Raw genomic sequence first — 26,938 nt, forward strand, 5'->3', positions numbered from 1 at the left:
TCACACAGTCATAACATAAAGTGTATTATTATAGCCATTGAATTAACATATCACTGATAACTTCCTGTGCTCATATTCAGGTGGGATTGTACAGTAGCTAGGTGCAAAGTTCATATAATGCTATATATTCTTGAAGACTAATTGTGGCATTGCAGACAGCACATAGCCAAGGTCATTCCCATTGACAGGTTGATACATGACCCTAAGTGATTGTTGTTTCCTTGGTGATGCCTTAAATTCCTGCAATCCCTGCAGCCCAGTTTTGAGATAGAAAGATTGTGGAATATCATGCGTTGCTATATACATACACAAAAGAACCTCATGGCACAGCGTGATAAGCAGCAGTACAGCAGTCCAAGCTCTGTTCACGACCTGAGTTCGATCCTGGTGGAAGCTGGGTTCAGGTAGCTGGCTTGAGGTTGACTCAACGTTCCATCCTTCTGAGGTCAGTTAAATGAGTACCCAGCTTTTTGAGGGTAAAGCGTAGATGACTGGGGAAGGCTATGGCAAACCATCCTGTAAAAAAGTCTGCCGTGAAAATGTTGCGATACAACGTCACCCCAGTGTCGGAAATGACTGGTGCTTTCACAGGGGACTACCTTTACCTTTTTTTTCTTTATGTATGTACACATTCTCAGTTCGCATGCTACTGTTTGTGAATGGTGAAGGGTCACATATAGGTTTTCATGTAGCCACATGTAGAAAATTTTCATTTTTACAAATGTGTGAACTATCCTGTAGTAGCCCTTGGCAAATATGGTATTCCTTGTAGCAGATTCTCTGCGTGATTAATCAATGACCTTATTCTGATAAGAATTTCTGCCAGGCTCTGTCTTGCTAATAAATGTATAAAGCCTAGAGCATGTGAGACATTGTCTTCTTCAGAGAGTGTTAAATAAAAAAAAAAGTTAGAGTAATAATGTGGACAGTACTTGTCTAAGAACATCAAGTGCTTTGATCTGATATGTTGTGTTGTCATTTTTATAGTCACACTGGAGAAGAACATTTACTTTCAAGTAATATGTCATATCACTAGAAAGCATTTGCAGTTAAAAGTTGCACTGATTGCATACTTTCTGATCAATGACTGCTGTATTATGCACACTGTATTAGTGTGCATACCATTGAAGATACTAAGTAACTGAAAGCTTCTTCTGGATATTTTCTAATTAGAAATAGATTTTATTGATTGCTTGAAATACAGAGAGAGGACTCTGATAAGAAACCAGCCCTTAAATGCTCTTGAGATTTGTTTATATTGAATGGCATTGCAAGAACTAATAAGTAATGCAGCACTTGAAACAAGGCAGGGAAATATAATTAAAACTGAAAGTTGCATTTTGTAATTCTATCCAAATAGTGTTTTTCTGGGCAGTATCTCTGCGCAGTTTGTATTTGTGCCCAGATGTAAGTGAAAACACTCAATATTTTGTTCTGCATGTGCCACAGCATTGTGATGGCCTTCCCATGGGGATAAATGCAAGGGGAAGTTAACCAAAAGCGGCAGCAGCCAAACAATTTATGATGTGAAAATAGTACATTTTGTTGTGAGAAAGCACAGGCTTGTTCAGTCTCATGGAAGAGATTAGAAAATGAAAACCGCCATTAAACTGCTGTACATTTTGATTGGACAGCTGAAATGGAAAAGAAGTACATTTGGGTACAGCAGTGCTCTTAAAATACTACTAGAGAAAATTGTGGTGGAAAATACATAAATATGGCTTTTCAAAATCTTAAAATGAATGGAGTACGCATAGAAAGTGTTACTCCTTTGATTAATGGCAGATTTTTGAATAATTACTAAACAATCATTCTTGTTAAAAGGGCTTCACAGTCCAAGCCTGTATGTTACAAAATTCTCTGGATTTCCTAATATGTTAATTTTAATTTCATATTAAGACTACAGACTCTCAGAAAAATGTTCATTTTTTCATATGCTTTAATATCTCAAGTACAGTTATTATATTATTAGCAAATTATTAGCAAATAGTTATTATATTATTAGCAAATATTAGCAAATAATATAGACGAAGTATGTTAGATAGGGGTCATTTTGTAGAAAAATGCCAGAGCTCATTAGCACAATTCATTTGCATAACTCATTTATATATGCCACACACCCAACATCACCAGAAAGTGTACTAAATTATATCAGCTCAGCATCTACCTTAAAATGCTTCTTGAATTATAATTGTCATAATAAAACCTTACTCCCATCATACTTCTAAAATTATTTTCTCCTATGTGGCCACAGTGGCATGATGATTTCCATTAGTCTGCTTGATATGTTTTGGTTATTTTCCCATTTTTTGTGGGGAAAAATATTAGAAAGTTTGTCAAACATTAAAATTCTCAAAGGGAGTTTGAACAATGGAACCCAGAAGCAAGGAGGGGAGGGTTTGGGGAGGAAGGGTAAGAAAGAAAGAGCACAATAAAATTTAGAGGTTCTGGAGCTCTGCTCCTGTGAGCTCCTGATATTAGGAATGTCTTGTGAGTAGGGTTGCCAAGTCCTCTTCATCCCCTGGTGGGGGACATTCGCATGTGCGATGTGCTTGCATGCTGAAATGACGTCACCTGGAAGTGACATCATCAAAATGGTGGTGCCCATGCGGGGCTGCTCTAGGTGTTTCCTGGACGCTCTAGCTATTTGGGAGGTTAAAACTCTATGGCACCTATTGTACCATAGAGTTTTACCTCCCAAATAGCTAGAGTATCCAGGAAAACCATAGAATTTTCCTGGAAACGCCTAGAGCAGCCCTGCACAGGCACCGCCATTTTGATGATGTCACTACTGAGTGACGTCGTCGTGCCAACAATGCAGGGGGAGGTTCCTCCCGTCGGCCTGATGTGGGTCGGCAGGTTGAGAACCTCCTGGGCGAGAGATTCCCCGCCCGGACCGGGGGCTTGGCAGACCTACTTGTGAGACATGGTCATACGGCAGCAAAATTAATTGTTCTTACTGTGCTTCCATCATAACATGGAAGCATAGATAGCTTGCTGTTCCATGATGATGAAAACACACGTTCTCATAGACAAGTATAAAAGCCTATGCTCTGTGTTTGTTTTGTGTGTGTTTTTTAAAGATATAGACAAAACTCTTGAAAATAGTAGTGCAATTAACAGGTATATATGAAAGACTAAATACACTGGGAACAGAGTGAAAGGCAAATTTCTGATATAGAGGACAGGAAAGATCATATTGAATCACATTAGCCTTGAGTTCTTCAAAGTATAGAAGGAATACATGTTAACAGTTGAAACTGGAAGAGTATAAATAAGGTGTTCACACAGCATGCAGTTGGTAAGCACAGGAAATATTCTTCAGCTGTGTTCCAGTCAATTTTGCTTTTATACTCTTTAACAATAAGCTGTTAGTTACAATAACTTGTAGTGCATTCCTCAGCAAAGTTAAATAATTCCAGTTAAGTTAAACAAAGTTAAACAAAACCTTCAGCACGCAAAGTAGATGCTCTACCACTGTGCTTACAGCTCTTCCTTTAACAGACAGGAGGGAAGTAAGTACCCAGCCTGTGAAACTGCAAAACAAGGTAGAAGTACTATCCTAAATTTATGAGGAGAGGGGTTGGGACTTTCACATTGGATATAAGCTGCCTGGGGAGTAGGGAAAATGCAACACAACTCTTACATCCAGCAGTTCACCTTACCCCATCCTATTTTGCCAGTACATCTTTTACTCAAAGACTTGCAGCAAGCTGAACACTTCAGTTCCTGTTACCTGCTACATGCCCCAGCAAGAATAGCCGTAGAGAAGCCAGAACATTCCAGTCATGTTCTAATCTGGTAACATTCCTTGTGGCGTTACTACCATAGCAGCACATAAAAGGCAAGTAAGATCCCTACCCAGAATATGCATGCCTTCACTCCTTTTAATTAATATACTAATGTGTATACTCTGGCAGCCCCTTGCACTTGGGCTAACGAATAATAGTCTTATTTCAAGAGACTATCAAGAAAAGTTGTTTTGTTTGTTCAATACCAAATTTCTTGGGATTGAATAATGCACTACCCATCATTGCAGAATTTTCAGAACACTGAGCACAGAGATGAATGTGTATTTTAAAGCATCCACACAGGAGCCATGTAAATTTTTAGTGATTTTTATTAACAGTTTTATATTTATGATGATAATTTTTACTTAAGAAAGCTGTGAAAGTGAGACAAAAATAACTTTCCTTTGCAGCATGTGGCTAGACAACCTAATAGGCATGCAAAAATATACTTTACAATCTCAGCAAGATTTTTTATAATATTATTTGGGAATTACTTGAACTGAGCCTTCATTTGGTTAAAGGGATAAGGGACAAGAAGAAGATATAACTTTTCTTTTCTTTTCTTGGTTGGCTCTTTCTGTCGCAGACTTGGAAAAAAATGTTTAATTGTATTTTAAACCTCTTGTATGAAATCTGTTAGATATTCTCTAAAACATATTCCAAGTGTGTTCATTTATATTTAATCAAAGAACTAGGATAGCAATTAGGCATGGGCAAGAACCAGGAAAATGGTGGTTCATGTTGGTTTGTGCTATGTTTGATTGTCCGAATTGGTAGTTCGTGTTTGTTCATGGTTTGTTTTATTTCCTGAATTAATTCATGGTTTGTTTGTTCAAGAGGTATACAATAGTCCCCTTGCTAGTTAGAGATGCCAAACTCACTAAGAGTCTTCAGCGGGCTCTCCTCCATCCGCCCTCCAAGTTTGGTGAAGATTGGATGTGGAATGTCCAAATTATAGCCCCCCAAAGGAGGTGCCCCCAGGAAAGCTCAGCTTCAGATCTCACAACAACTAACTAGTCTCTCTTGGTGCTGCAAAGTGAAAGCAGCTGAGTCAGGGGGTCTCCTCCCATAGAGCAGAATGGGAGCTCCATGATTTGCCAATCAAGCTATGGACAGTTGCTATGGGCATTTCTAAGGCTCCCAGAAGTGTTGCCTAAAAATTGATTGAATCAGTGCCAGGCTGTCTGGAAAAACAAACCACAAAAGCAAAATAGAACACCAAGGGAAAAAAGGTGGTTCATTTTTGAGTTTGGGCATGGCATGACCAAACAAGCTGGTTCAAAACGAACTGGCCCATGTTCGAACTGTGGTTCATTTTTCAGTTTGAGCCTGTGCCTAATAACAATGCATGCAAATCCACTGATTGTTAAAATAGTACCTCAGGGTAAGCACTAACCTATGAGCTCTTGAGGTGTTTGAATAGGACACATGACTTAGAACCAGCTGAAGCATGTTGCTGCCACTTCCTGATAATTCCAAAATAAAACAAGGGATTCCATCTATTTTTTCTCTATGCTAGGTTGCTTTGGGAAATTTGATGGATTGATTCCTTAGCCATAACAGAGCAAGTACTGGTGGAAGTGCATTCTTCCTGCTCTCTCCCTGCACTGCCTTGTGAGCTCAAAAAGATGATATAAGTTCCAGTATGTATTTTGGTTGCCATTGGGTTAAAAAAGGAGGAAGAGATAATTGCAAACCTCCATTCAGCTGCTTTATGGAAGTCTTTTTGTTTGGAACTTGATCTGATTAGCAGTCTGAGGGGGGGAGGATTTGATTTAAGGGTCAAATCAGATGTAGAATGATTTCTCTGATGGGTAATTTCAGGTCAGGTCAATGTGGCATGTAGGGAAGGATTATGCCCCTCTCTTTCTTTGCTGAAACACAGAACTCTCTGATATCCCTGCAAACTCTAGTTTGGGAAATTCCTGGATATTTGGAGGCAGAATTGGAGACAGGAAAGGAGCTCAGCAAGCATGTGATGCAATATAATACTCCTACTCAAGCTGCCATTTCCTCCAAGGAAACTGATCCCTGTAGTCTGAAGAGTAGATGTAATTCTGGGAGATATTCAGGCCCCACCTGGAGGTTGAAGCTCTGTGATATGACCATATCTGTTAGCCTGACCCAGAACACACCTGAGGAAAGTGATTGTATAGAGAAATGCAAGAGGAATAAACTTGTTTATTTTTGTAAGATTCTGCTATTCTTTGTAAGAGCGCCTGGATCTTATTCCTGAATGTATATTGCATGTGTGCAATGTTTGATAAATTTAAACTATGTATAATGTTTATCTTATCCTGGTGAGATTTCTGTGGTGAGAATTAACCATTAACAGTTTGTCCAGGCTTTGATGGCCTGGCCTCTCCTGGGCCTCCGGCAACCCTGTTGCCCCTGAGCCCCTCCCCCCGCAAAGCAGCCCAGCCTGGAGGCGGCCCAAACAAGGAGAACAGAGCACCTTCGAGGGGGACCCAGAGCCTGCCGAAGGTGGACGACCTGGGGGCTCAGAGGAACTGGCAGGGTGGAGGAATCTGACGGTTTGGCTTGAGCTTATCGTACCACGGAGCACTCGGCCCGACAGCCAGGAACAGCGACCAAGAGGAACGGACAAGTCGAGGAAGGAGCCAGGAAGGCTGCAAGTGAGGAGACAAGGAGGTGAAGCTGAGTGAGCTGGAGCAATGTGAGGCATGTAAAAGGGGGAGTAACATTGACAGCCGAGGAGGAGAGGGAATGGAGAAGGATTAACACTCAGAGAGAGAGAAAGTTGAGGGTCCTTACTCAAAGAAGGCAGCTGTGTGACTTAATGTGGCTCCCCTCCACTGTCTGAGGCCGCAAGCGTCCCCCAAGTCTCCCTCCACAGCACAGCAGCTGCCCTGCAGAAAGGAGGCAGCGCAGGGGGACACACAGTTAAAATACAGTTTTTCTCTTTGTGCCTTTTCAACTTCTGCAAGTTTACTTATTGAAAAATCAGTCTGTCATGCGATCCTTAATTGGTAGTGGTTTTCTGTAGTGATTGCAAAAGGCTGTTACATAATCTTTCACTAATACTAGCAAATGGATAATAAATGTCCTGTAAGTTCAAACAATGTTTCCAACATTTAGAAAAAAGAGGCACAGTTAGCTTTTACCTTCTTTTCAAAAATATGCACATTTTAGGGAATTTTTGAAATACATACTGGCTAGAAGTATTTGTTTCTGGTAATTTTACCAAGGTGTCTGTTTTTCTCAGTGGGACTTTAATAAGGTCCTCAAGATATTTCTCAGTTATACAGAAATGGTATACTTATATGCCAAAGCTCAACATTAGAATTAGGCGAAGTAGTTAAACCATTGTTATGGGAAATGTTAGGGTCTCCTCTTTTGGATGGAGGAATTTAGTAAGAGGAAGACCTTGGTAGAGCAAATTAGGAGCTAGAATCTTCACCAATTATATGAAGGTCCAATTTTCAGAAAAAGAAAACACTCCAGATTAAATATATTTTATAATGTTTACTAGAAAATATGTGTACAAGGTACAAACACACACAAGCAATAAAACACACACATCAAGGACTAGAAAAATAGGGGTTATTGATAGGGAATTGAAGGTTTTGGTTAAAGTGAGTTAAAGACATATACTACATGTTAAAGACATAACATGTAGTATATGTCTTTGGTTAACTTTGGTTAAAGACATATACTACATGTCCTGGAATGCGAATGTCCGTGCAGTGAAGAGAAGCAGAGGAAAGAATGTGGCCGACCAGCGAAACATGCTCCGGAAGCCCAATTACAAAGAGTAATGGGGTACAGACTGTATATGGTGCCTTACAGAATGGACAATGTGCTGGGATTTGAACCCTGGTTTTATAGGGTTTGGAGGGGTGGAGCCCTTCCTGTAACTAAGGGAGTTAATGGCCTGGTCACCTGAATGGATTTCCAGGTGGATACAATAGGCCAGCTTGAGTTTTAATTCCTTAATTAATTTGGTTTTACACCCTGAGGAAAGGTAAAATTAGAAGATAAAGAAATCATATAGTGTTAGACATTACCACAGCCGTAGAGAAGGAAGGTAGTTGGATTCAGGTGATGAATCAGGAAGGTGGTTGCTTAATCAGATAGCCAGAGGTTAGGATGGAGACAATGCCCATCGGTAGAACTCATAATGTTATCACTCAGTTGGGAGGGGATGAGTAGCCAGCATAGGAATAATGCCTCTGTTGCAATCAAAGCCAAGCCTCAGAATGTTCTCTGCTATGTTACAGTGTTTCAGTTGGCCTGTTTTCTGATCAGTATCCATTTTGTTTCCTGGTCTTGAGGTTTCCTTAGCTCAGATGGAGTACTCTTTGGATATAGGCAGGGCTTCTGGCCACACCATGTTGGATGAAATTCTTTTTCTGTTCTTGCATGTAGCCGTCATGGTAAACCTGACAATGGCGTATCCTGATTCAATGTATATTTAACAACTGTTAGAATGGAAATATGAATCTATCCTTAATTTATCTTACATTTCCTTTAGTCCCAGAAAGCCATGTATAATGAGGCTTTAGTTGTGCATTTATATGGCTTAAATAGTTTCCTCATTAAAAAACACTTTTTGAAAGACACAATGACAATATATTGAAATAACAGAACACATTGGAGTTGGATCTAGTGATCCATCAGTGGAAGGCATTGATGATTGTGGGTCTTCCCTACGTTCCCCTTCCCCCAGCAGTCTTTTCCAATCCAAGGAAGTTGGTTCTCAAGGTTTTAGGACCCCTATGGAGTAGTGGCCAGTATGTCAGTGGAATGCAGTGAGAAGGAGAAAGGAGGAAAATCACTCTTCCTATCCATTCCATCAGTGAGGGGAATCAACTTAGCCGGGGTTAGAAGGGGCTATTGCTCTCTTGGTTTCTCATACCACAGGAATTACAAAGCGATCTCCAATGCGGAAGGTAGAAATTTTCATAACGAGGAAGGAATAAAGGAGGAACCTGTGATATTTGTATTTTGAATGAAGGAGAATTATTGGAATAATAAGTATGCAATACTGTGCTAAATTCCAAACTAGAATCATGCAATAGTATCTAATTTGGTTGTTGCAGTTACAAACTGTAGTTGATAATTCCAGAAAATCCTCTGTATGAAAGTTTGATAAATCAAGATATCTTCTTGAGTTAATACCTGGTCTTTCAAATTCTGCATTTTAAAGGAACAAGAACACTTGGTTATACTGCAGTTATGAGAGGAAATGAATTATAGCAGTTGTACCAGTATAGAGCAGATGTTTTGGTTGGACAGGCTATTAACACTATGACTCATAATAAATCCTCACTTCCAGTAAGTTCCCAGTTTTCAGTTACAGTAGGTAGTATGATGTAGAAAAACAATGCCTTTATGTTTTGTGCTTTGAATGTGTTTAGGTAATAATAATAGTTTCCAGGAATCCTTTTTTTATAGGATGGGTTATTGTTTGGTGATTTAACAAGTAAAATAAAAAGTGAATTGTAAATGATATTCTAAACTTTCATCACTAGAATAAATGAAAACTGGCATTTTGTTTAAATAGTGCTGCTGAATATAGATGGGAGAATTTTACATTGTAAACAAGATAGGAGGGGACCAAATCTTCATTTTTAAAATGAATTTTTGTATAGATTATGTGTTTTTTCTGTAAATGATGCTTAATGAAAGAAAATGGGCACAATCCAGTCGCTTCCCAATATGACAGATAGCAACAGCAGCAGAACACAGTAGCTCACTGCAAAACAAAGAAGTGTGTTAGTTAACATCAGTAACGCTGTCCAGCCATCTCATCTTTTGTTGTCCCCTTCTTTTGCCTTCTGTCTTTCCCAGCATCAGGATCTTCTCCAGTGAGTGTTCCCTTCTCATTTGGTGGCCAAAGTATATGAGCTTCAGCTTCAGCATCTGACCTTCCAGGAAACAGTCAGGGTTGATTTCCCTTAGGACTGACTGATTTGATCTTCTTGCAGTCCAAGGGACTCTCAAGATTCTTCTCCAGCACCACAGCTCGAAAGCATCAATTCTTCTGCGCTCGACCTTCCTTATGGCCCAACTCTCACAGCCATACATTACTACTGGGAATACAATCGCCTTGACTATACAGAATTTTGTTGGCAGAGTAATGTCTCTACTGCTCAGGATTACCATAGCTGTTCTCCCAAGGAGTAAATGTCTTTTAATTTCACGGCTATAGTCACCATCTGCAGTGTTCTTGGATTCCAGAAATGTGAAGTCTGTCACTACTTCCATGTCTTCCCCTTCAATTTGCCAAGGAATGATGGGGCCGGATGCCATGATCTTATTTTTTTTTATGATGAGTTTCAAGTCTACTTTTGCGCTCTCCTCTTTCACCGTCAACAAGAGATTCTTTAGGTCCTCTTCACTTTCTGCCATTAGAGTGATATCATCTGCATATCTGAGGTTGTTGATGTTTTTCCCGGCAATCTTAATTCCGGTTTGTGCTTCATCCAGGCTGACATTCCACATGATGTACTCTGCATATAAATTAAATAAGCAGGGTGACAATATACATCCTTGTCGAACTCCTTTTCCTATTCTTAACCTTAGCTTGTAGAATCTTTAACATGACTTTGCTGGCATGTGAAATGAGTGCAATGGTGCGATAGTTTGAACATTCCTTGGCATTACCCTTCTTTGGGATTGGAATATAAACTGACCTTTTCCAATCCTGTAGCCACTGTTGGGTTTTCCAAATTTGCTGACATAATGTGTGAATCACTTTAACAGCATTGTCTTTTAGGATTTTGAATAGCTCAACTGGGATACCATCATCTCCACTCGCTTTGTTGTTAGTAATGCTTTCTAAGGCCCATTTGACACTCCAGGATGTCTGGCTCAAGATCAGCAATATCACTGTCATGGTTGTCAAGGACATTGAGATCCTTCTTGTATAATTCTTCTGTGTATTCTTACCACCTCTTCCTAATAACTTCTGCTTCTGTTAGGTCCCTATCATTTTTGTCCTTTATCATTGCCATCTTTGCACAAAATGTTCTCTTGATTTCTCCAATTTTCTTGAAGAGATCTCTTGTCCTTCCCATTCTATTATTTTCCTCTATTGTTTGCATTGTTCCTTCAGGAAGGCCTCCTTATCTCTCCTTGCTGTTCTCTGGAAATCTGCATTCAATTGGGTGAATTTTTCCTTTTCACCTTTGCCTTTTGCTTTCCTTCTTTCCTCAGCTATTTGTAAAGCCTCATCAGACAGCCACTATGCTTTCTTGCATTTCTTTTTCTTTGGGATGGTGCTGATTGCTGCCTTCTGTACAATGTCACGAACCTCCGTCCATAGTTCTTCAGGCACTCTGTCTATCAACTCTTGTTCCATAAACCTATTCTTCACCTCCACTGTATATTCATAAGGGATTTGATCAAGGTCAAACGTGAATGGCCTAATGGCTTCCCCAGTTTTCTTCAGTTTAAGCCTGAATTTTGCGATGAGTAGCTCATGATCTGAGCCACAGTCAGCTCCAGGTCTTGTTTTTGCTGACCGTAAAGAGGTTCTCCGTCTTTCACTGCAGAATATATAATCAATCTGATTTCTGTGTTGCCCATCAGGTGATGTCCATGTGTAAAGCCGCCTTTTAGGTTGTTGGAAGAGGGTGTTTGCTAAGACCATCTTGTTCTCTTGACAAAACCCTATTAGCTTTTGCCCAGCTTCATTTTGTTCTCCAAGACCAAACTTGTCAGTTGTTCCGGTTACCTTTTGACTTCCTGTTTTGGCATTCCAGTCCCCTATGATGAGGAGGACATCTTTTTTTGGTATTAGTTCTAGAAGGTGTTGTAAATCGTCATAGAACTGGTCTATTTCAGCCTCTTCTGCATCAGTGGTTGGGGCATAGACTTGGATTACTGTGATATTGAATGGTTTGCCTTGGATACAGACCAAGATCATTCTGTCATTTTTGAGATTGTATCCCATTACTGCCTTCCTCACTCTCTTGTTAACTGTAAAGGCCACACCATTTCTGTGGGACTCTTGCCCACAGTAATAGTTGTAGTGATCCTCTGAGTTAAATTTGCCCATTCCCGTCCATTTTAGTTCACTGATTCCAAGATGTCGATGTTCAGTCTTGCCATGTCTTGTTTGACTATATCCAGCCTACCTTGATTCATAGATCTTATATTCCACATTCCAATGCAGTATTGTTCTTTGCAGCATCGGACTTTCCTTTCACCATCAGACACATCCACAGCTGAGTGTCCTTTCGGCTTTGGCCTAGCTGATTCACTCTTTCTGTGTCTACTTGTACTTGCCCTCCGCTCTTCCCCAGTAGCATATTGGGAATCTTCTGACCTGAGGGTTAGGGTTCCAGCACCATATCTTTTAGCCTTTTGTTACTATCCATGGGGTTTTCTTGGCAAGGATACTGGAGTGGGTTGCCATTTCCTTCTCCAGTGGATCACATTTTGTCTGGGTTCTCAGCTGTGGCCCGTCCATCTTGGGTGGCCCTGCATGGCATAGCCCACGGCCTCATTGAACCACACAAGCCCTCTCGCCACAGCAAGGCAGCAGTTTTGAAGTTAAGGGAAATCAGCAGATATGCATTTGTCCAAAACAAAATCAATGATAACGACTATAATTTAAAAAAAAAATTAAATTAAGAGTATAATGATCAGATTGTCTCTTTTCTCCCACCTCTTGTCTCTCCCATTCTGTCTTTCACCAAGTCCAAGCTCAGCCTTGCCTCCTGACTATGCCCTTTCCTGCCTCTATCTGGCTCCCTGCCTTCTTCTTGGCAGTGTCAGCATGATCATCAGAGAACTTGTTTTTTCATTATACTCTTAATTTAATTTAAAAAAAAAAATTATAGTCGTTATCATTGATTTTGTTTTGGACAAAGGCATATCTGCTGATTTCCCTTAACTTCAAAACTGACACAAAATTTCTTCTACTTAGATGAAAATTAATACAGGGACCATAAAAATGTACAATTTGGTGGGATAATAATAATGTAGCATTTTATTTGTCTCCACTGCTGTAATACTAGCTCATATTATTGGTCCCATGTAGCTCTTTTTTGTGTTGGCAAAAGCTGTGCAAATTCTCTCATGTCCCCAAAGCCATTTTATCACAGAAGTCCAAGACTGAGCCTAGAATCTTCTATATGCAAAACATGTGCTGTTCTATTCAGCTGTGGAACATTGTGCTGGAATATTTATTCTCAAGGACAGTAGTCTTCATGTTTTCAGCCTATGACATGCTGAACATGGGATCTGCTGAGCTACAAGCTCATGACAAGGTGCTCAGTAGGTCTCACGTTCAGCAGGAAGACAGTTATGAGCTTCCCAGTGTCAAGGCTAGAACCAGAAGTAGCTGACCAAGACAGCTGAGAATAGGCATCACAAACTGAGCACCAAGAGAAGGTTGAATCAAGTCTTAGAACTCTGGAGAAATCCACTCCACTGAGTGCTCTCGCTTTACTTTCCTGCTGCTGCTCATAGCATGCGTGAAAAGAGAGCCAGGAGGCATGGCACTCTTACACACTGTGGATGCACACTAACACTATGGGCCTTCCAAAAAGCAATACAAATAAGGGCTTTATAAGGGCTCATGATACATCTGAGAGTTTAGACCCATGTGTTGAAGACCACTGCTCCAGGTCATTAGTAATACTGTAATAGTAGAATGTTGTTGCATAGTTTATTGTCACTATTCCTTCACTGAATCTACTTTTGTTATATTGACCAAAACAACAAAAAGAATTACATTGTCAGATAAAGCATCCATATTGTGGTCTATGCTGTCGTGCCTGATCTTGGGCGCATAGACCAGAACCTTTGTCTTTTAAAAACAATTCATGGATGCAAAGGGCGGCTTGAAATTGTGATGGCAAAAAAAAAGTTGCAGGATTGGAAACTATGAAGCAAGTATTAATCAACCTCAATCTCTTGTTTTTTCTACTTATCAATGTTTTTTTTTTTAATGAGCTGACTCAAGTTTTGAGGGGAGCAATTTCTGCATAAGAATATTGTGACATGCCCACTAGCAGTAACTTGACATCTGCCATGTTCATGGTAATGACATGTAATTTATGTCGACCCTGTGCAACTAAAATATGTAAATCACTCCCTGCTAATACTATATTTCCAGTGTGACCCTCTGTGCTGAACAACTTGCCTATAGACATTTTTAAAGGGTGTGAATTGCAGACTGCAAACCTAAACATGGCGTTGGGCTCTCTCCTGTTATAACAACTGCTATAAATCTGCCTTCTTTTTTATGTACGTGTGTTTCTAGGATGCAAATGAAGACCCTGGGGAAGATGTTGCTCTTCTTTCAGTCAGTTTTGAGGATACAGAAGCTGCCCAGGTTTTTCCCAAACTGTATCTGTCTCCCCGAATTGAACAGTAAGTGTAATGCTACATATAGCATATTCCTGTTTTCCTGATCTTTAGTTTTACTTTCTGATGGTTTATGTAGGAGTTTGGGGTAGGATAAAACCACTTTGACTTTTAATTGAGAAAAACCAGGTTGATGATTACGATAAGCAGCTATCTAGTGATAGTCGTGTGTTGGTAATTCTGTCTTTAAATGTACAGACCTTATAGAGCCAAGCCATCAGTAGCAGCACTATAAGCAGCCTGAACTTCCCTGAAATTTCAGGAACCATAAATAGGGATGAGCATGAACCGATCCACAAATTGTTCTTCGTGCATGAATCGGGCCAGTTTGTGGATTGTTTTGAACAAGTTCATTTGGTCGTACCATGCCAGATCTGTAGAACAAAATCTTTTTTCCTTGATGTTTCATTTGGCCATTTTTGGGGTTTGTTTTCCCAGACAGCCTGGCACTAATTCAATCAATTCCTAGGCAGTGCTGGGGGTGGACTTCTGGGAGCCCTAGAAAAACCCATAGCCAGGTGTTGTTTTGTAGAAAAATAGGTGGTGGAGCTCATCCAGGGATTGTTATGCAGCTGCACATACTATTCAATGGACAAGGAGGTGGAACTCTCAGAGGGAGAAGGTGGAACTCTCAGAAAGGTTCAGGAGCTGTGCTCCAGTGAGCTCCCACTGAATCTGAGGCCTGCCCATAGCAGTTATCCACAGTTTGATTGGCAGCTCTGGAAGCCAATCACAGAGCTCCCATTCTGCTTTGTGGGAGCAGACACCCTGACTCATCTGCTTTTACTTTGCAGTGCAGCACAAGAAATAATAGTCTTCATCATGAAAGCTGAGCCTTCCTGGGGGCACCTACTTTGGGGTGGGGGGGCTATAACTCAGACATTCCAAATTTAATCTTTGCCAAACATGGAGGTCAGATGGAGGAGAGCCTGCTGAAGACTCCTGGTGAGTTTGACATCTCTAACTCACAAGGGGGCTGTTCTACATCTCCTGAACCAAACAAATCATGAACCAGTTTGGGAAATCAAATGAACCATGAACCAATATGACCCACCGGTTTGAGTGATCAAATGGACCACAAACCAACACAAAGCACCATTTTCCCATTCCATGCTTATTGTTAACCAGAAGTGGTATCAGCATCCTATTAGTCTGTTTAGTCTCCTTGGAGCCAGTGGCACCATGCCAGTGCTGACTTAAGTGGTTCATGGATTCATCTTGGTTTTCTTCATAAGATAGATAATGTTAAATCCTGGTTCTGTGCTCCTGTCAAATCACCACTAGTGCAAACATATCAGCATTGCCATAATGTCAATTTAATATTTCATTAATAAAATTGAGAAAGTAAAAAAAGTGACTATTTATAGCTACTGGACAGGTGACCAACATCTAGCACCACCAGTGGCAGCTCTAGAGTGCCAAGCTCTCTAGGCAAGGCACCCTGCCTCTGTCCTCGGCGAGGGCGAACACAGTGGCTGCACTTTAGAACGTGTGCCACCAAGATGCCATACCTCCACCTCCTGCATCTGATGCATGCGGCGAAGCAATGGCAGCCTGGCGGTACACTCTTGAGGCACAGGCACCCTGCTATGCCACAGCTGTGCCCAGTTATTTCCCTCACCATGGAGGTGAGGGTGGGCAGGAGGGCCCTAACTGGCATCCTCCCTGGGGTCACGTCCCAGGCAGCCACCTAGGGCTGCCTAGTGATTGGGCCACCCCTGAGAACCACAATAGTTGTGTTAGAAAATGCCATCATGGTGTCACATCATAGTTGCCAGCAGCTAAACCCTCCCTGTATCCTAAGCTTTCTGCATGCAGGATACTTAGTTTCCTGTCTATAGTGGTCAGTCATTGCAAAAGTATCATTTCAGGCTACTAGTAAGTTTGTGTACCCAGCAGCATAAATCTCTGTTAATTGTTCATTGTGTACACAGATACTTGCCTTCCTCCTTTGTCCATTGTTCCTGTTCATCCAATTTCTTCTGCTGCTTATGCAATCCTAAAGCCTCAAGTAAGATAGGAGAATAAGATGGTCTCATTCTGTGCATTCAGGCAACTTATTTGATCTAGGCTTCCTTGCTGCAGCTTATCCACTTATCATGATGTGCAGTGATAGTAGTGTAAGTAGCCCAGTACCAGTCCTCTAATCTGTTCAGTCAGGGTTGAAAGATAAGGTCTAAGTGGGTGTGAGGGTGTCACCAATCATGTTTTCTGTGAAGAGCAGGGATTCTGCTCCTAGAATACTGGTTTGGACGCTAACTAAACTTGCCATTCTTTCATCCTTCTTCTCTATCTGTTTTTGCCCTGGTGCCATGCAGCCGTGGCAATACAGATGGAATGATATAGTTGCATGTCCTAGAATATCGCAGAAGTATCACTTTTTTGCTTTTGTGCCATATCACTGATTTGCTGAGTAAGTGTGATGCACAGATGATGTGTATTTTGAATGAACAAGAAAGAAGTATGACATTGAATTGTTAATACAGTGCTTCATGGAGGAGAAAACTTAGCTGTAAAATATTCTGTTATATGAGCATATGTGTTCATTGAATATTGTTCCTTTATAAGTGACCTATGGGAATAGAAAGGCAGATTTTGCTTTTTTATGGGAAACTCTATTTGCTGAACTGCAGTCTAGAAGCTGTAGTCTAATAAATCCAAGCATATGTCAGAATATTTCTCTTTAAAACTATGGTACAATACAGTTAGCAAACAAATTTCTAATAAACTAATTTTACTCCTAAAATGGAAGCATTCAGAAGGAAAAAGCCCACTGCCTTCATTAGATTTCCCTTCTTCCATTTTTGGCATTGAGTGTGTCCTTTCTATCCACCCACCCACCCCCCTTGTCCTTTGGTCTTGAACAGTCTGCTTAACAGCTGCTTTAGGACAACTTCAGGCTTACAAGTACCTTAACTTAAAAATAAGTTTCCACTGGAAAAAAGTTCTTGTTTTGTTCAACAGCTTAACAAATCAAAATTTCTAAAGAAAAGGTTACAGACTGTTAACCTGGAAGGTTTCCAGTGCCCATAAATGGGCAGGGTATTTACAGAAAAGAACCTGCTTGCTAAAATGTAGAAACAAGAGAAAGAAATGTTTCAGGTAACTGTAACTATTCACTGAGAGAATAAGCATTAGTAGGGCAAATGAGAGTCAATGTAAACAAGTCTAAAGTGATGCATATTGGGCCAAATGATCCCGGATTCACATATATACTGATGAGATCTGAGCTGCCAGCAACAGACCAAGAAAGGGACCTTGCAGTGGCAGTGGATAGCTCAATGAAAATTTTGACCCAGTGTGTGGCTGCTATGAAAGAGGCAAATTCTGCATTGGCCATAATTAAAACTTTAATAGAGAATAAAACTGCCAGTATCATTCCTCTGTATTATAATATATAAATCTGTGGTGACACTGCACTTGAAACACTGTGTACAATTCTGGTCACCACACCTGAAAAAGGATTTTGTAGAGCTTTAAAAAATGCAGAGAAGAGCAACCAGGGGGTTAGAGCACTATGAGGATCATTTAAAACACTTAGGGCTGTTCAGCCTAGAAAAAAGGCAAGTAAGAGGAGGCATGCTAGAGATTTATAAAATTATGCATAGCATTGAGAGAGTGGACAGGGAGAAGCTTTTCTCCTTGTTCCATATTACTAGAACCTGGGTTTATCCACTGAAACTGAAGGGTTGAAGATTTAGGACAGGCAAAAGGAATTGTTTCTTTACACAGTGCATATTTAATTTGTGGAACTCACTGCCAAAGGATGTAGTCATGGCTGCCAACTTGGAAGGCTTTAAAAAGAGAATGGACAAATTCATGGCTATCAATGGCTAGCTGTTACCAGGGGAAGGGCCTTCTTAGTTGTGGCCCCTACCCTGTGGAATGCACTCTTGGATGACACCTGCATCCTGTAGGACTTGTTTAGTTTCTGCAGGGCTGCAAGGCCATTATGGGTATCTACTTCTTCCAGTACCAGAAGTAGTATGCTTCCTTGAAGCAGTTACTGTGGAGCACAGGAAGAATGATGGTGTTAAAGGCTTCCTGTTCACAGGTTTCCTACAGAGAGCTGGTTGACCACTGTGTGAACAGAATGTTGGATCAGGTGAGCCTTTGGTCTGATCCAGTATGGTTCTACTTAGGAATAGATCTGTGACTTAAATCTAACTGGCATTCCATTTGGCATGTATTACCAAGATCTGGTTGTATGAGGCAAGAGGTCTTATCTTCGTCTTATGTTTTATTACTCAGTATTCACACCAGCGGGTAGTGCAACCTAGGTTTATATTAATTTAGTTTTTCTTCCCAGATATTCTGTCAAAACGCTTATGGGGAATTTATGTATCTGATGTTGGGCACTAGGAAAAAAACAAAAAATCTTGTGTGTCATCCAGCCCTTGTTTCCTATCATTTAGGCTTTTGATAATGGGAGGCTTCAATACCCATATAATGGGAGCCCCTATTTTCTGAGTGGCAATCATCCAGAGGGCCTCCTTCATTGTGGCACCTTTTGAATATTTCACTCAGTAATACTTACTCTACAGATCACAGAAAACCCCTTTTGAATTTACCCAAAATAACCACATTTATTTCCATCCTGTACCTTGACAACTTTCCTAAAATATGGGTCATGTGCCACACCTGGATGAGTTCAGTGCTTAGAAGAGCCGCAGGTGGCATGTAGCAAGGTTACAATGCCCCATACAGGTACCATGGGTACAACCCCTTGATTGCCTTTTGGTCATTGTCTAGGAACAATGGTTGGCTGTTACCATGAGAAGGGCCTTCTCAGTTGTGGCCCCTACTGTGGAATGCACTCTTGGATGACATCTGTACCCTTCAGGACTTATTTAGTTTCTACAGGGCTGTAAGACCAAATTGTTTATGTTGGCCTTTGAGTTGTTTTATAAGTGATACATGGCTATCCACATATTTTAATAGTTTAATATTTTATTGTTAATATTTAATATTTGTTATTGTTGTTTTTACATTATTCTATAGTTTAAAGTTTTAAATTGCTGCAAGACCATTTGGGTGAGTGGGGACTATTTTAAAAATCAAATCATATATCATAATTCTCTTGTGGGGTGGCCAAATGGAGCTCTCCTATTCGTTTAGGGGTACATTCCATGCACTCCAGAAATCATTGGCTGATCACAGCTCAGTCAGAATCTCTTTCCTCCCACTGACTGACTCCCCCGCCCCCACATACTCTGGGCCAAGAATGCTGAACAAACTGCTAAAAGCAGTCTTACCTCAGATAGACACATCTCCCATTCTTCTCTGTGTCCTCTCTGTCAACTGGCCTTATAGAATCATAGAGTTGGAAGGGACCTCCAGGGTCATCTAGTCCAACCCCCTGCACAATGTAGGAAACTCACAGATACCTCCCCCTATATTCACAGACTCTTCATTGCTGTCAGATGGCCATCTAGCTCCGTTTAAAAACCTCCAAGGAAGGAGAGCCCACCACCTCCCGAGAAAGCCTGTTCCACTGAGGAACTGCTCTAACGGTCAGGAAGTTCTTCCTAATGTTGAGCTGGAAGCTCTTTTGATTTAATTTTAACCCATTGGTTCTGGTCCTACTTTCTGGGGCCACAGAAAACAATTCCACACCATCCTCTATATGACAGCCCTCCAAGTACTTGAAGATGGTGATCATATCACCTCTCATCCGCCTCCTCTCCAGGCTAAACATGCCCAGCTCCTTCAACCTTTCTTCATAGGACTTGGTCTCCAGACCCCTCATCATCTTCATCACCCTCCTCTGGGCCCATTCCAGCTTGTCTATATCCTTCTTAAAATGTGGTGCCCTAAACTGAACACAATACTCCAGCTGAGGTCTTACCAGAGCAGAGTAAAGTGATACCATCACATCACGTGATCTGGACACTATACTTCTTTTGATACAGCCCAAAGTGTCATTTGCCTTTTTAGCCACCACATCACATTGTTGACTCATGTTCAGCGTATGATCCACTAAGACCCCTAGATCAATTTCACACATAGTACTGCTAAGACAAGTCTCCCCCATCCTATAACCGTGCATTGAATTATTCCTACCTAAATGCAGAACTTTACATTTATCCCTGTTAAAATTCATTTTATTTGTTTTAGCCCAGTTTTCCAGCCTGTCAAGGTCATCCTGTATCCTGTTTTTGTCTTGTACTTTATTTGCAACCCCTCCCAATTTAGTATCATCGGCAAATTTAATAAGCATTCCCTCTATTCCTTCATCCAAATAATTTATAAAGATGTTGAACAAAACAGGTCCCAGGACAGATCCTTGAGGCACTCCACTTGTCACTCCTCTCCAGAAAGGACTGCTGCTGTACTGCAGCTTCACAAAAGGTGTGGTGGCTGTCACCAGCAACAGATCTCTGCCGCCCTATCAATGGCCCACACAGACTGTCTGCCAATACAGGCAGCCTCCGAAGGCCACCAAAATAAGCCAGGGAGCTCTCCCGCATTTCTGTCTATTATAAACTGAGGCGGGAACAGCTCTTCTTCAAAATCAGCAAGTGATTTATTCAGCTCACAAAACACAGCACACAGAAGTCCAACAATATCCCCACATATACACTCCAGACGTGGCCTCCAGCCCATCATCTTTTAATAACTATACGCAATGTTACAAGTGTTCCAAGAATCAGCCAATCCAAATGTTTGTTTAAGGCCCAATCAGGACAGTTCCCTCAGAAACAGTCTCTTTCCTGATTGGACAAAGCTTAGAGTTCTAGGTAGCTTAGCTGAAGACTCAAGCTCTGGCAAGACAGAGTTCAATATACAACACAGTCTTTCCTGCCTCTTTCCTGTAACTCCCTGTCTTCCTCCTCCCTTCAACCTCATTCCAGTATGGCTGGCTGAGAAGGAAGATAGGGTTGCTAACTCCAGGTTGGGAAATTCCTGGAGATTTGAAGGGTGAAACCTGGAGAGGGTTGGGTGTGAGGAAAGGTGGGGCCTCAGACAGATACAAGGCCACTCTCCAAATCAGCCTTTTCCTCCTGGGGAACCACTGTCGCTAATCTCCATGTGAGGGCTGGAAATCACTCAGAATTGCAACTGTTCTCCAGGTGGCAGAGATTCCTCCCTAAGGGAGGGAAATGAATGCCTTCACTTGGTTGGGTGGGAACACAGCAAGTGTGGGGGGGCACTTGCCCAGAGACCTGTAGTGATACCTTTCCAGGTTGGTGGGAACTTCCTGGGGATTTTGTGGTGGACTTCAACAAGAGCATACAAGTTAGAGCTTCAGGGTGGGGTCTGTCAGACCCAGGTTCTTGCTGTGGAAGCTGACTGGGTGATTTTGGACCAGTCACAGACTTCCAACCTAACCTGCCTCATAGGGTGGTTGTTCAGATCAAAGGGGGGAGAGGAGAATAATGTAAGCTGCTTCCCCCCATGAAGAAATACTGTCCTTTTCCTATGTGGAAGCTGCAGGGAGGAGGAAGGTGATGGAAAGCTGAAGTCAGAGTGGCAGATAATGGGAAAGAGATAGGGTTGCCAACTCCAGGTTGGGAAATTCCTGTACATTTAAGGGGTGCAGCATGGAGAGGGTGGGATTTGAAGAGGGATGGGACCTCAGACAGGTACAATGCCATTTCTTCGTGGGAAACCACTCTTGCCAATCTCCAAGTGAGGGTTGGAGATCACTCAGAATTACAACTGCTCTCTAGATGGCAGAGATCACCTTTGAGCTGTGTGTGTGTGGGGGGGAAGTGAATGCCTTCACTTGGGTGGGTGGGAAGACAGCAAGGGTGGGGGACACTTACCCAGAGGCCTTTCCTCCTTGGAACCACCATTGCAATCTCCAGGTGAGGGCTGGAGAGCACTCAGAATTACAACTACTCTCCAGATGTCAGAGATCCGCTCCACTTGAGGTGGAGGGAGTGAATGCCTTAACTTGGGTGGATGGGAAGACAGCAACGGTGGGCAGGGCGCTTGCCAGAGCCTCCTTCTAGAAACCATTGTATTTTTCTTCACAACAGACCTTACTCATAGTAATAAATAAATGTCAAAGAGCCACAGGTGGCTCCTGAGGTACTTAGTCAGTTTCACTTATATCACTGAAGGATGCAGGGCTGTTGCAGTGGGAGTTGGCCAAGTAGGCAGCTGCCTGGGGTGCCACTTGGCATAGGGGTGTCACAAGGTGCCGCCTCTCTCCATGCTCTGCACCCGCTGCTGTCCTGACTTTGTAGAGGCTTCTGAAGAATCAGGCAGCCTCAGCAAAGTCAGGGGGACATGGCAGCAAGTGTGCTCTGAGCATGCCCGCTGCCTTCAGGACTTCGCGTAGGCCTTTCAAGGCTCGGGCGGCCTCAGCATAGTTGGGGGTGTGGTGCCAGCGAGTGCACTCAGAATGCACCCTTTGCCAAGGCTTCCCAAGGCTTGGGCAGCCTCAGCAAAGTCGGGGGGCACGGTGGCAGCAAGTGTGCTCTTAGTGTGCCCACTCCCTTCGGGACTTTGCCGAGGCCTTCCGAGGCTCGGAAAGCCTCTACAAAGTCGGGAGGCGTGGTGGCAGCAAGTGCGCTCTGAGCATGCCTGGTGCCTTCGGGACTTTGCAGAGGCCTTCCGACACTTGGGTGGCCTCGACATAGTGGGGGGGGGCATGACAGTGATGTCATCGGCATGCAAATTTAGCCAGGGGGACCCGGAGGAGTGGGATCTGGCCTGGGGCGCAGGAAACTCTAGTACCGGGTGGAATTTAGCCATGGGGGGGCGGAGAAGCGGAATTCGATCTGGGGCGCAGGAAATTCTAGCATTGGGCCTGGAAAAATGCATAGCTGAGTATCTCATTCTCTGGGTTTAGAAAGTATTCAGAAAGATCTTTGGTCTTAGGATGGCTTTTATGATGCAACTGTTTTATTGGAGAATATTTTTTAAGGTTTATGCTATATTGTTTTCATGTTGTTATTTTTATACATATTTTCTTGTAAGTCATAATTTTTTTGGCATTATATGTCCTATTAGCAACAAGTACAGGAATTGAAATATCTGACTGGGGGGGGATCATGTGGTTTAAATGATATATTCAAACAATTATAAAACTTTATGTGGCATTTATTTTTATTGGAATAATATCTATAGAAATTTAAAGAACCTGTTTCAAGTATTTGTTAGTTCATATCAGATAGGTGATTATTATAATATCACTTCCACCATGAGGGAGCAGACATGCAAATGAGAATTTTAGATTTAGTTTTGATTTGACTTACAGAACCAATCAGGTGAATTTATAACTTGATTTCTTTAACTATAACATATATGGTTTTATTTCTTTTTTCTCTTTACAAATAAACCAAACTCCGTCACATAATTCCTAGGTACAATCACCTGGAAAACATTAGAATCATAGAGTTGGAAGGGACCTCTAGGGTCATCTAGTCCAACCCCCTGCACAATGCAGGAAGCTCACAAACACCTCCTCCTAAATTCACAGGATCTTCATTGCTGTCAGATGACCATCTAGCCTCTGTTTAAAAAACCCTAAGGAAGTAGAGCCCACCACCTCCCAAGGAAGCCTGTTCCACTGAGGAATCTCTCTAACTGTCAGGAAGTTCTTCCTAATGTTGAGCCAGAAACTCTTCTGATTTAATTTCAACCCATTGGTTCCGATCCTACCTTCTGGGGCCACAGAAAACAATTTCACACCATCGTCTATATGACAGCCCTTCAAGTACTTGAAGATGGTGATCATATCACCTCTCAGCCGCCTCCTCTCCAGGCTAAACATGCCAAGCTCCTTCAACCTTTCTTCATAGGACTTGGTCTCCAGACCCCTCACCTTCTTCATTGCCCTCTTCTGGACCCATTCCAGCTTGTCTATATCCTTCTTAAAATGTGGTGCCCAAAACTAAACACAATACTCCAGGTGAGGTCTTACCAGAGCAGAGCAAAGTGATTCCATCACTTCATGTGATCTGGACACTATACTTCTGTTGATACAGCCCAAAATGGCATTTGTCTTTTTAGCCACTGCATCACACTGTTGATTCATGTTCAGCATATGATCTAAGACCCCTAGATCCTTTTCACACATAGTACTGCTAAGACAAGTCTCCCCCATCCTATAATCATGCATTGAATTATTCCTACCTAAATGCAGAACTTTACATTTTTCCCTGTTAAAATTCATTTTATTTGTTTTAGCCCAGTTTTCCATCCTGTCAGGGTCATCCTGTATCCTGTTTCTGTCTTGTACTGTATTTGCAACCCCTCCCGATTTATTATCATCGACAAATTTAATAAGCATTCCCTCTATTCCTTCATCCAAATCGTTTATAAAGATGTTGAACAAAACAGGTCCCAGGCCAAGAGCAATCATAACTTTGAAACTATCTTGATTCCCAAATATTGCATTAGTAATGGAATCCATTCATTTTTGTTGTTATAAAACAGTTAATTTTTAGAAATGGAAAATTTTCTGTACCACCTCTCTAATGAATTTTGAAAGAGTTGCTTAGTACTTTAGCTTAACTCTGCTTGTTGTGAATGCACACATCTATAGGGCATTACTAATGTCCCAAAATGCTGCTTCTGGGTGTTCGGGAGCCCCCAGGAACAGCATTGGGTGGTCATTTGGGGCTGCAATGGGATGAAGGTGGTGAGAAAATTGCATCCAGAGAAGCACTGCTCTGGATCCAAGCCAGAAGGGTGGGGATTGTAGAAGAATAGTTTAATTGAACACTGATTATTTAAATTAGTTTTCATCAGGAACTATTGAGTAAATCCATTACAAAACTTAGTGTTGTCAAAAATTCCTTTGATATTTATGCATCTTATATAATCCTTGAGGAGTTTTCTTAGTTGTGCCTTCTGATCCTGAGAATGTTACCAGGTATGGCCTAGCAACCAGTTGGAGTCCAGAATGGGATGCAGGTGGATAACAGCATGAGATCACTTTCAGGGAGAACATCACACTTTTCTAGGCATCAGCAGGAATTCTGTGGTAAAACCATGAAGTTTTCGGTAATTCCTAGCGTGAGCTAACACCTCCTCCAGATTTTCCCAGGAAGTGATATCACACTTTCACCCAACAGCATTTTTTTAAAAAATATTTTTCTTCTTCCAGCTGCAGGAATGGTGGCATAAAATGAGGGCTGTAGGGTAGGGGATCCCCTGACCCTGTAGAAAAGTTACAGTCCTGGATCTTTATTTATCTACATAACATAAACTGTCATTGCCTGTTCTCCAGTGGTCCCAGGAGTGGGCCAATCCTCACTCTTGGGAATCATAGCTCCTCCCTTTGATAGCAGGGCTTAACAAACTTGACCCGGAGGGGAGGTGCTTGATCCTCAGAAACTCAGTTTCTTTAGCCCTGCCATCGAAGCAGGACGTGCTATAGAGCCCCTTTGTGGCTCCTGGCCCGGTACATTATAGAAAGAAATAAAGAAGAAGAAGAACAAGAGGAACATACCTATTGAAAATTTCCTGGACGGCAGAAGGGAAGGCAAGAGCTCCCTCTTGTGGCCGTTCTGGGAGGCACTCTTCCTCCCGCGTTTTTTCCAACGACGCCAGAGGAGCCTCGGAGTGAGGCACGAGCGCGCGAAGCCCTCCCTCTGCTCTTTCCAGCCTGGTGGACGTGCCGAAGGCTGTTGATCATTCCTTCTCCCAGTCGCCCTACAAAGGCACTCTGGCAAACCCAGGGGCCTTGGGGACAAAGGAATTAAGGGAGAGGAGGAGAGAGGGAGCGAGCAGCTGGGAGAGGACTCGTGTTAGCACGCAGCCCTCCTGGAACGACGGAGGCAGAAGCTTTTGGAAACCCAGCAGCGGTAAGGCTTGCATTGGGAAAGCTCTGCAGAGTGGTGGGGGATTTGAGGAGGTCAGTTGACCTAGCCCTGATGGTCCCATCCCCAGGAAGCCTCCAGAAGAGGAAAGTTTTATGTTGGGAGCTACTGGCAGCCAGTTATGGTTTTCAGCGCTTCCCCCCCACTTCCCCCCTCCCATTCATTCCCTATCCCTTAGCCTCTCTGGCATAGAGAGGCCTGGCTATCTATTTGGCCATTGGGAAAAGGGGAAGGAAACAAAGCAAGGGAATGTTTGGTTTTTTGTTAAGAGGATTCCAGTGTTGAGCCGGTGGGGGAAAGGAGTGCATGGAGGGGCTTATTTTGGCGGGAATGGAAGCCATTTTGGTTGTGCCTTCTTTTGTTGTTGCAGGGCCATACATTCTAAGATGGCCGCTTCCACCAGATTCCCCAAGGGAGCTGTAATGGAGGAGGGCACTTGTGATCTGGAGCTGGCTGATTCACCAGCACAGGAAGAGAGGGCAGAAGTTCATCATGATGATATTTCTGCAGATGAGGCAAAGTCTAATCTTCTATCCTGGATACAAGAAATAGTTAGAAAGGAGGTCCAGGCAGCCTCTGTGGCTACTCCAACCCCCCCACTCAAAAGAAAATCCAAGACTAAACACTTAGAGGCTGATAAGGAAGAGGAAAGTTTTTCCCCTAGACCTCTTAAGCGCAGCAGGACAGAGATACGCTCCTGTCCCTCTGATCAAGAGGAAGAGGATTCTGACTTATCGGATGCCTCTTCATCTCCAGATACTGGGGAACTCTCTGAGGAAGAGGAGGGGGTAGCCTCTACTCATTCCAAACTTTTTCCTGCAGACGTGTATACATGCTTACTCCCAAAGGTGATTAGAACGCTGCAGATTCAGTACACCCCCAAATGCAAAGATGAGGAGGATACAGAGTTTCCTTTGGGTATGGAAGACATCATTCCAAAATCAGGGGCCAAACCCCTACAGGTGCCATTGCCGTCAGGTTTCTTTTCTATTATCAGGTCAGAGTGGGAGCACCCGGCCAAGC

The 26,938-nt window shown here is 42.3% G+C and overlaps 1 protein-coding gene across 5 annotated transcripts in view; it reads left to right on the forward strand.

Moving 5' to 3' along the window:
* BABAM2 (BRISC and BRCA1 A complex member 2) overlaps positions 1 to 26,938 on the forward strand; it is a 287,811-nt gene that overhangs the window by 78,203 nt on the left and 182,670 nt on the right. For all 5 annotated transcript variants that reach the window (XM_060245154.1, XM_060245182.1, XM_060245163.1 and 2 more), the window contains exon 7: positions 14,032 to 14,141. In XM_060245154.1, the coding sequence (XP_060101137.1) occupies positions 14,032 to 14,141 (110 nt within the window). The remainder of the gene's footprint in view (positions 1 to 14,031; positions 14,142 to 26,938) is intronic.

This window comes from Heteronotia binoei, chromosome 1 (genome assembly GCF_032191835.1).
Source record: "Heteronotia binoei isolate CCM8104 ecotype False Entrance Well chromosome 1, APGP_CSIRO_Hbin_v1, whole genome shotgun sequence".
Taxonomy (NCBI): Eukaryota; Metazoa; Chordata; class Lepidosauria; order Squamata; family Gekkonidae; genus Heteronotia; species Heteronotia binoei.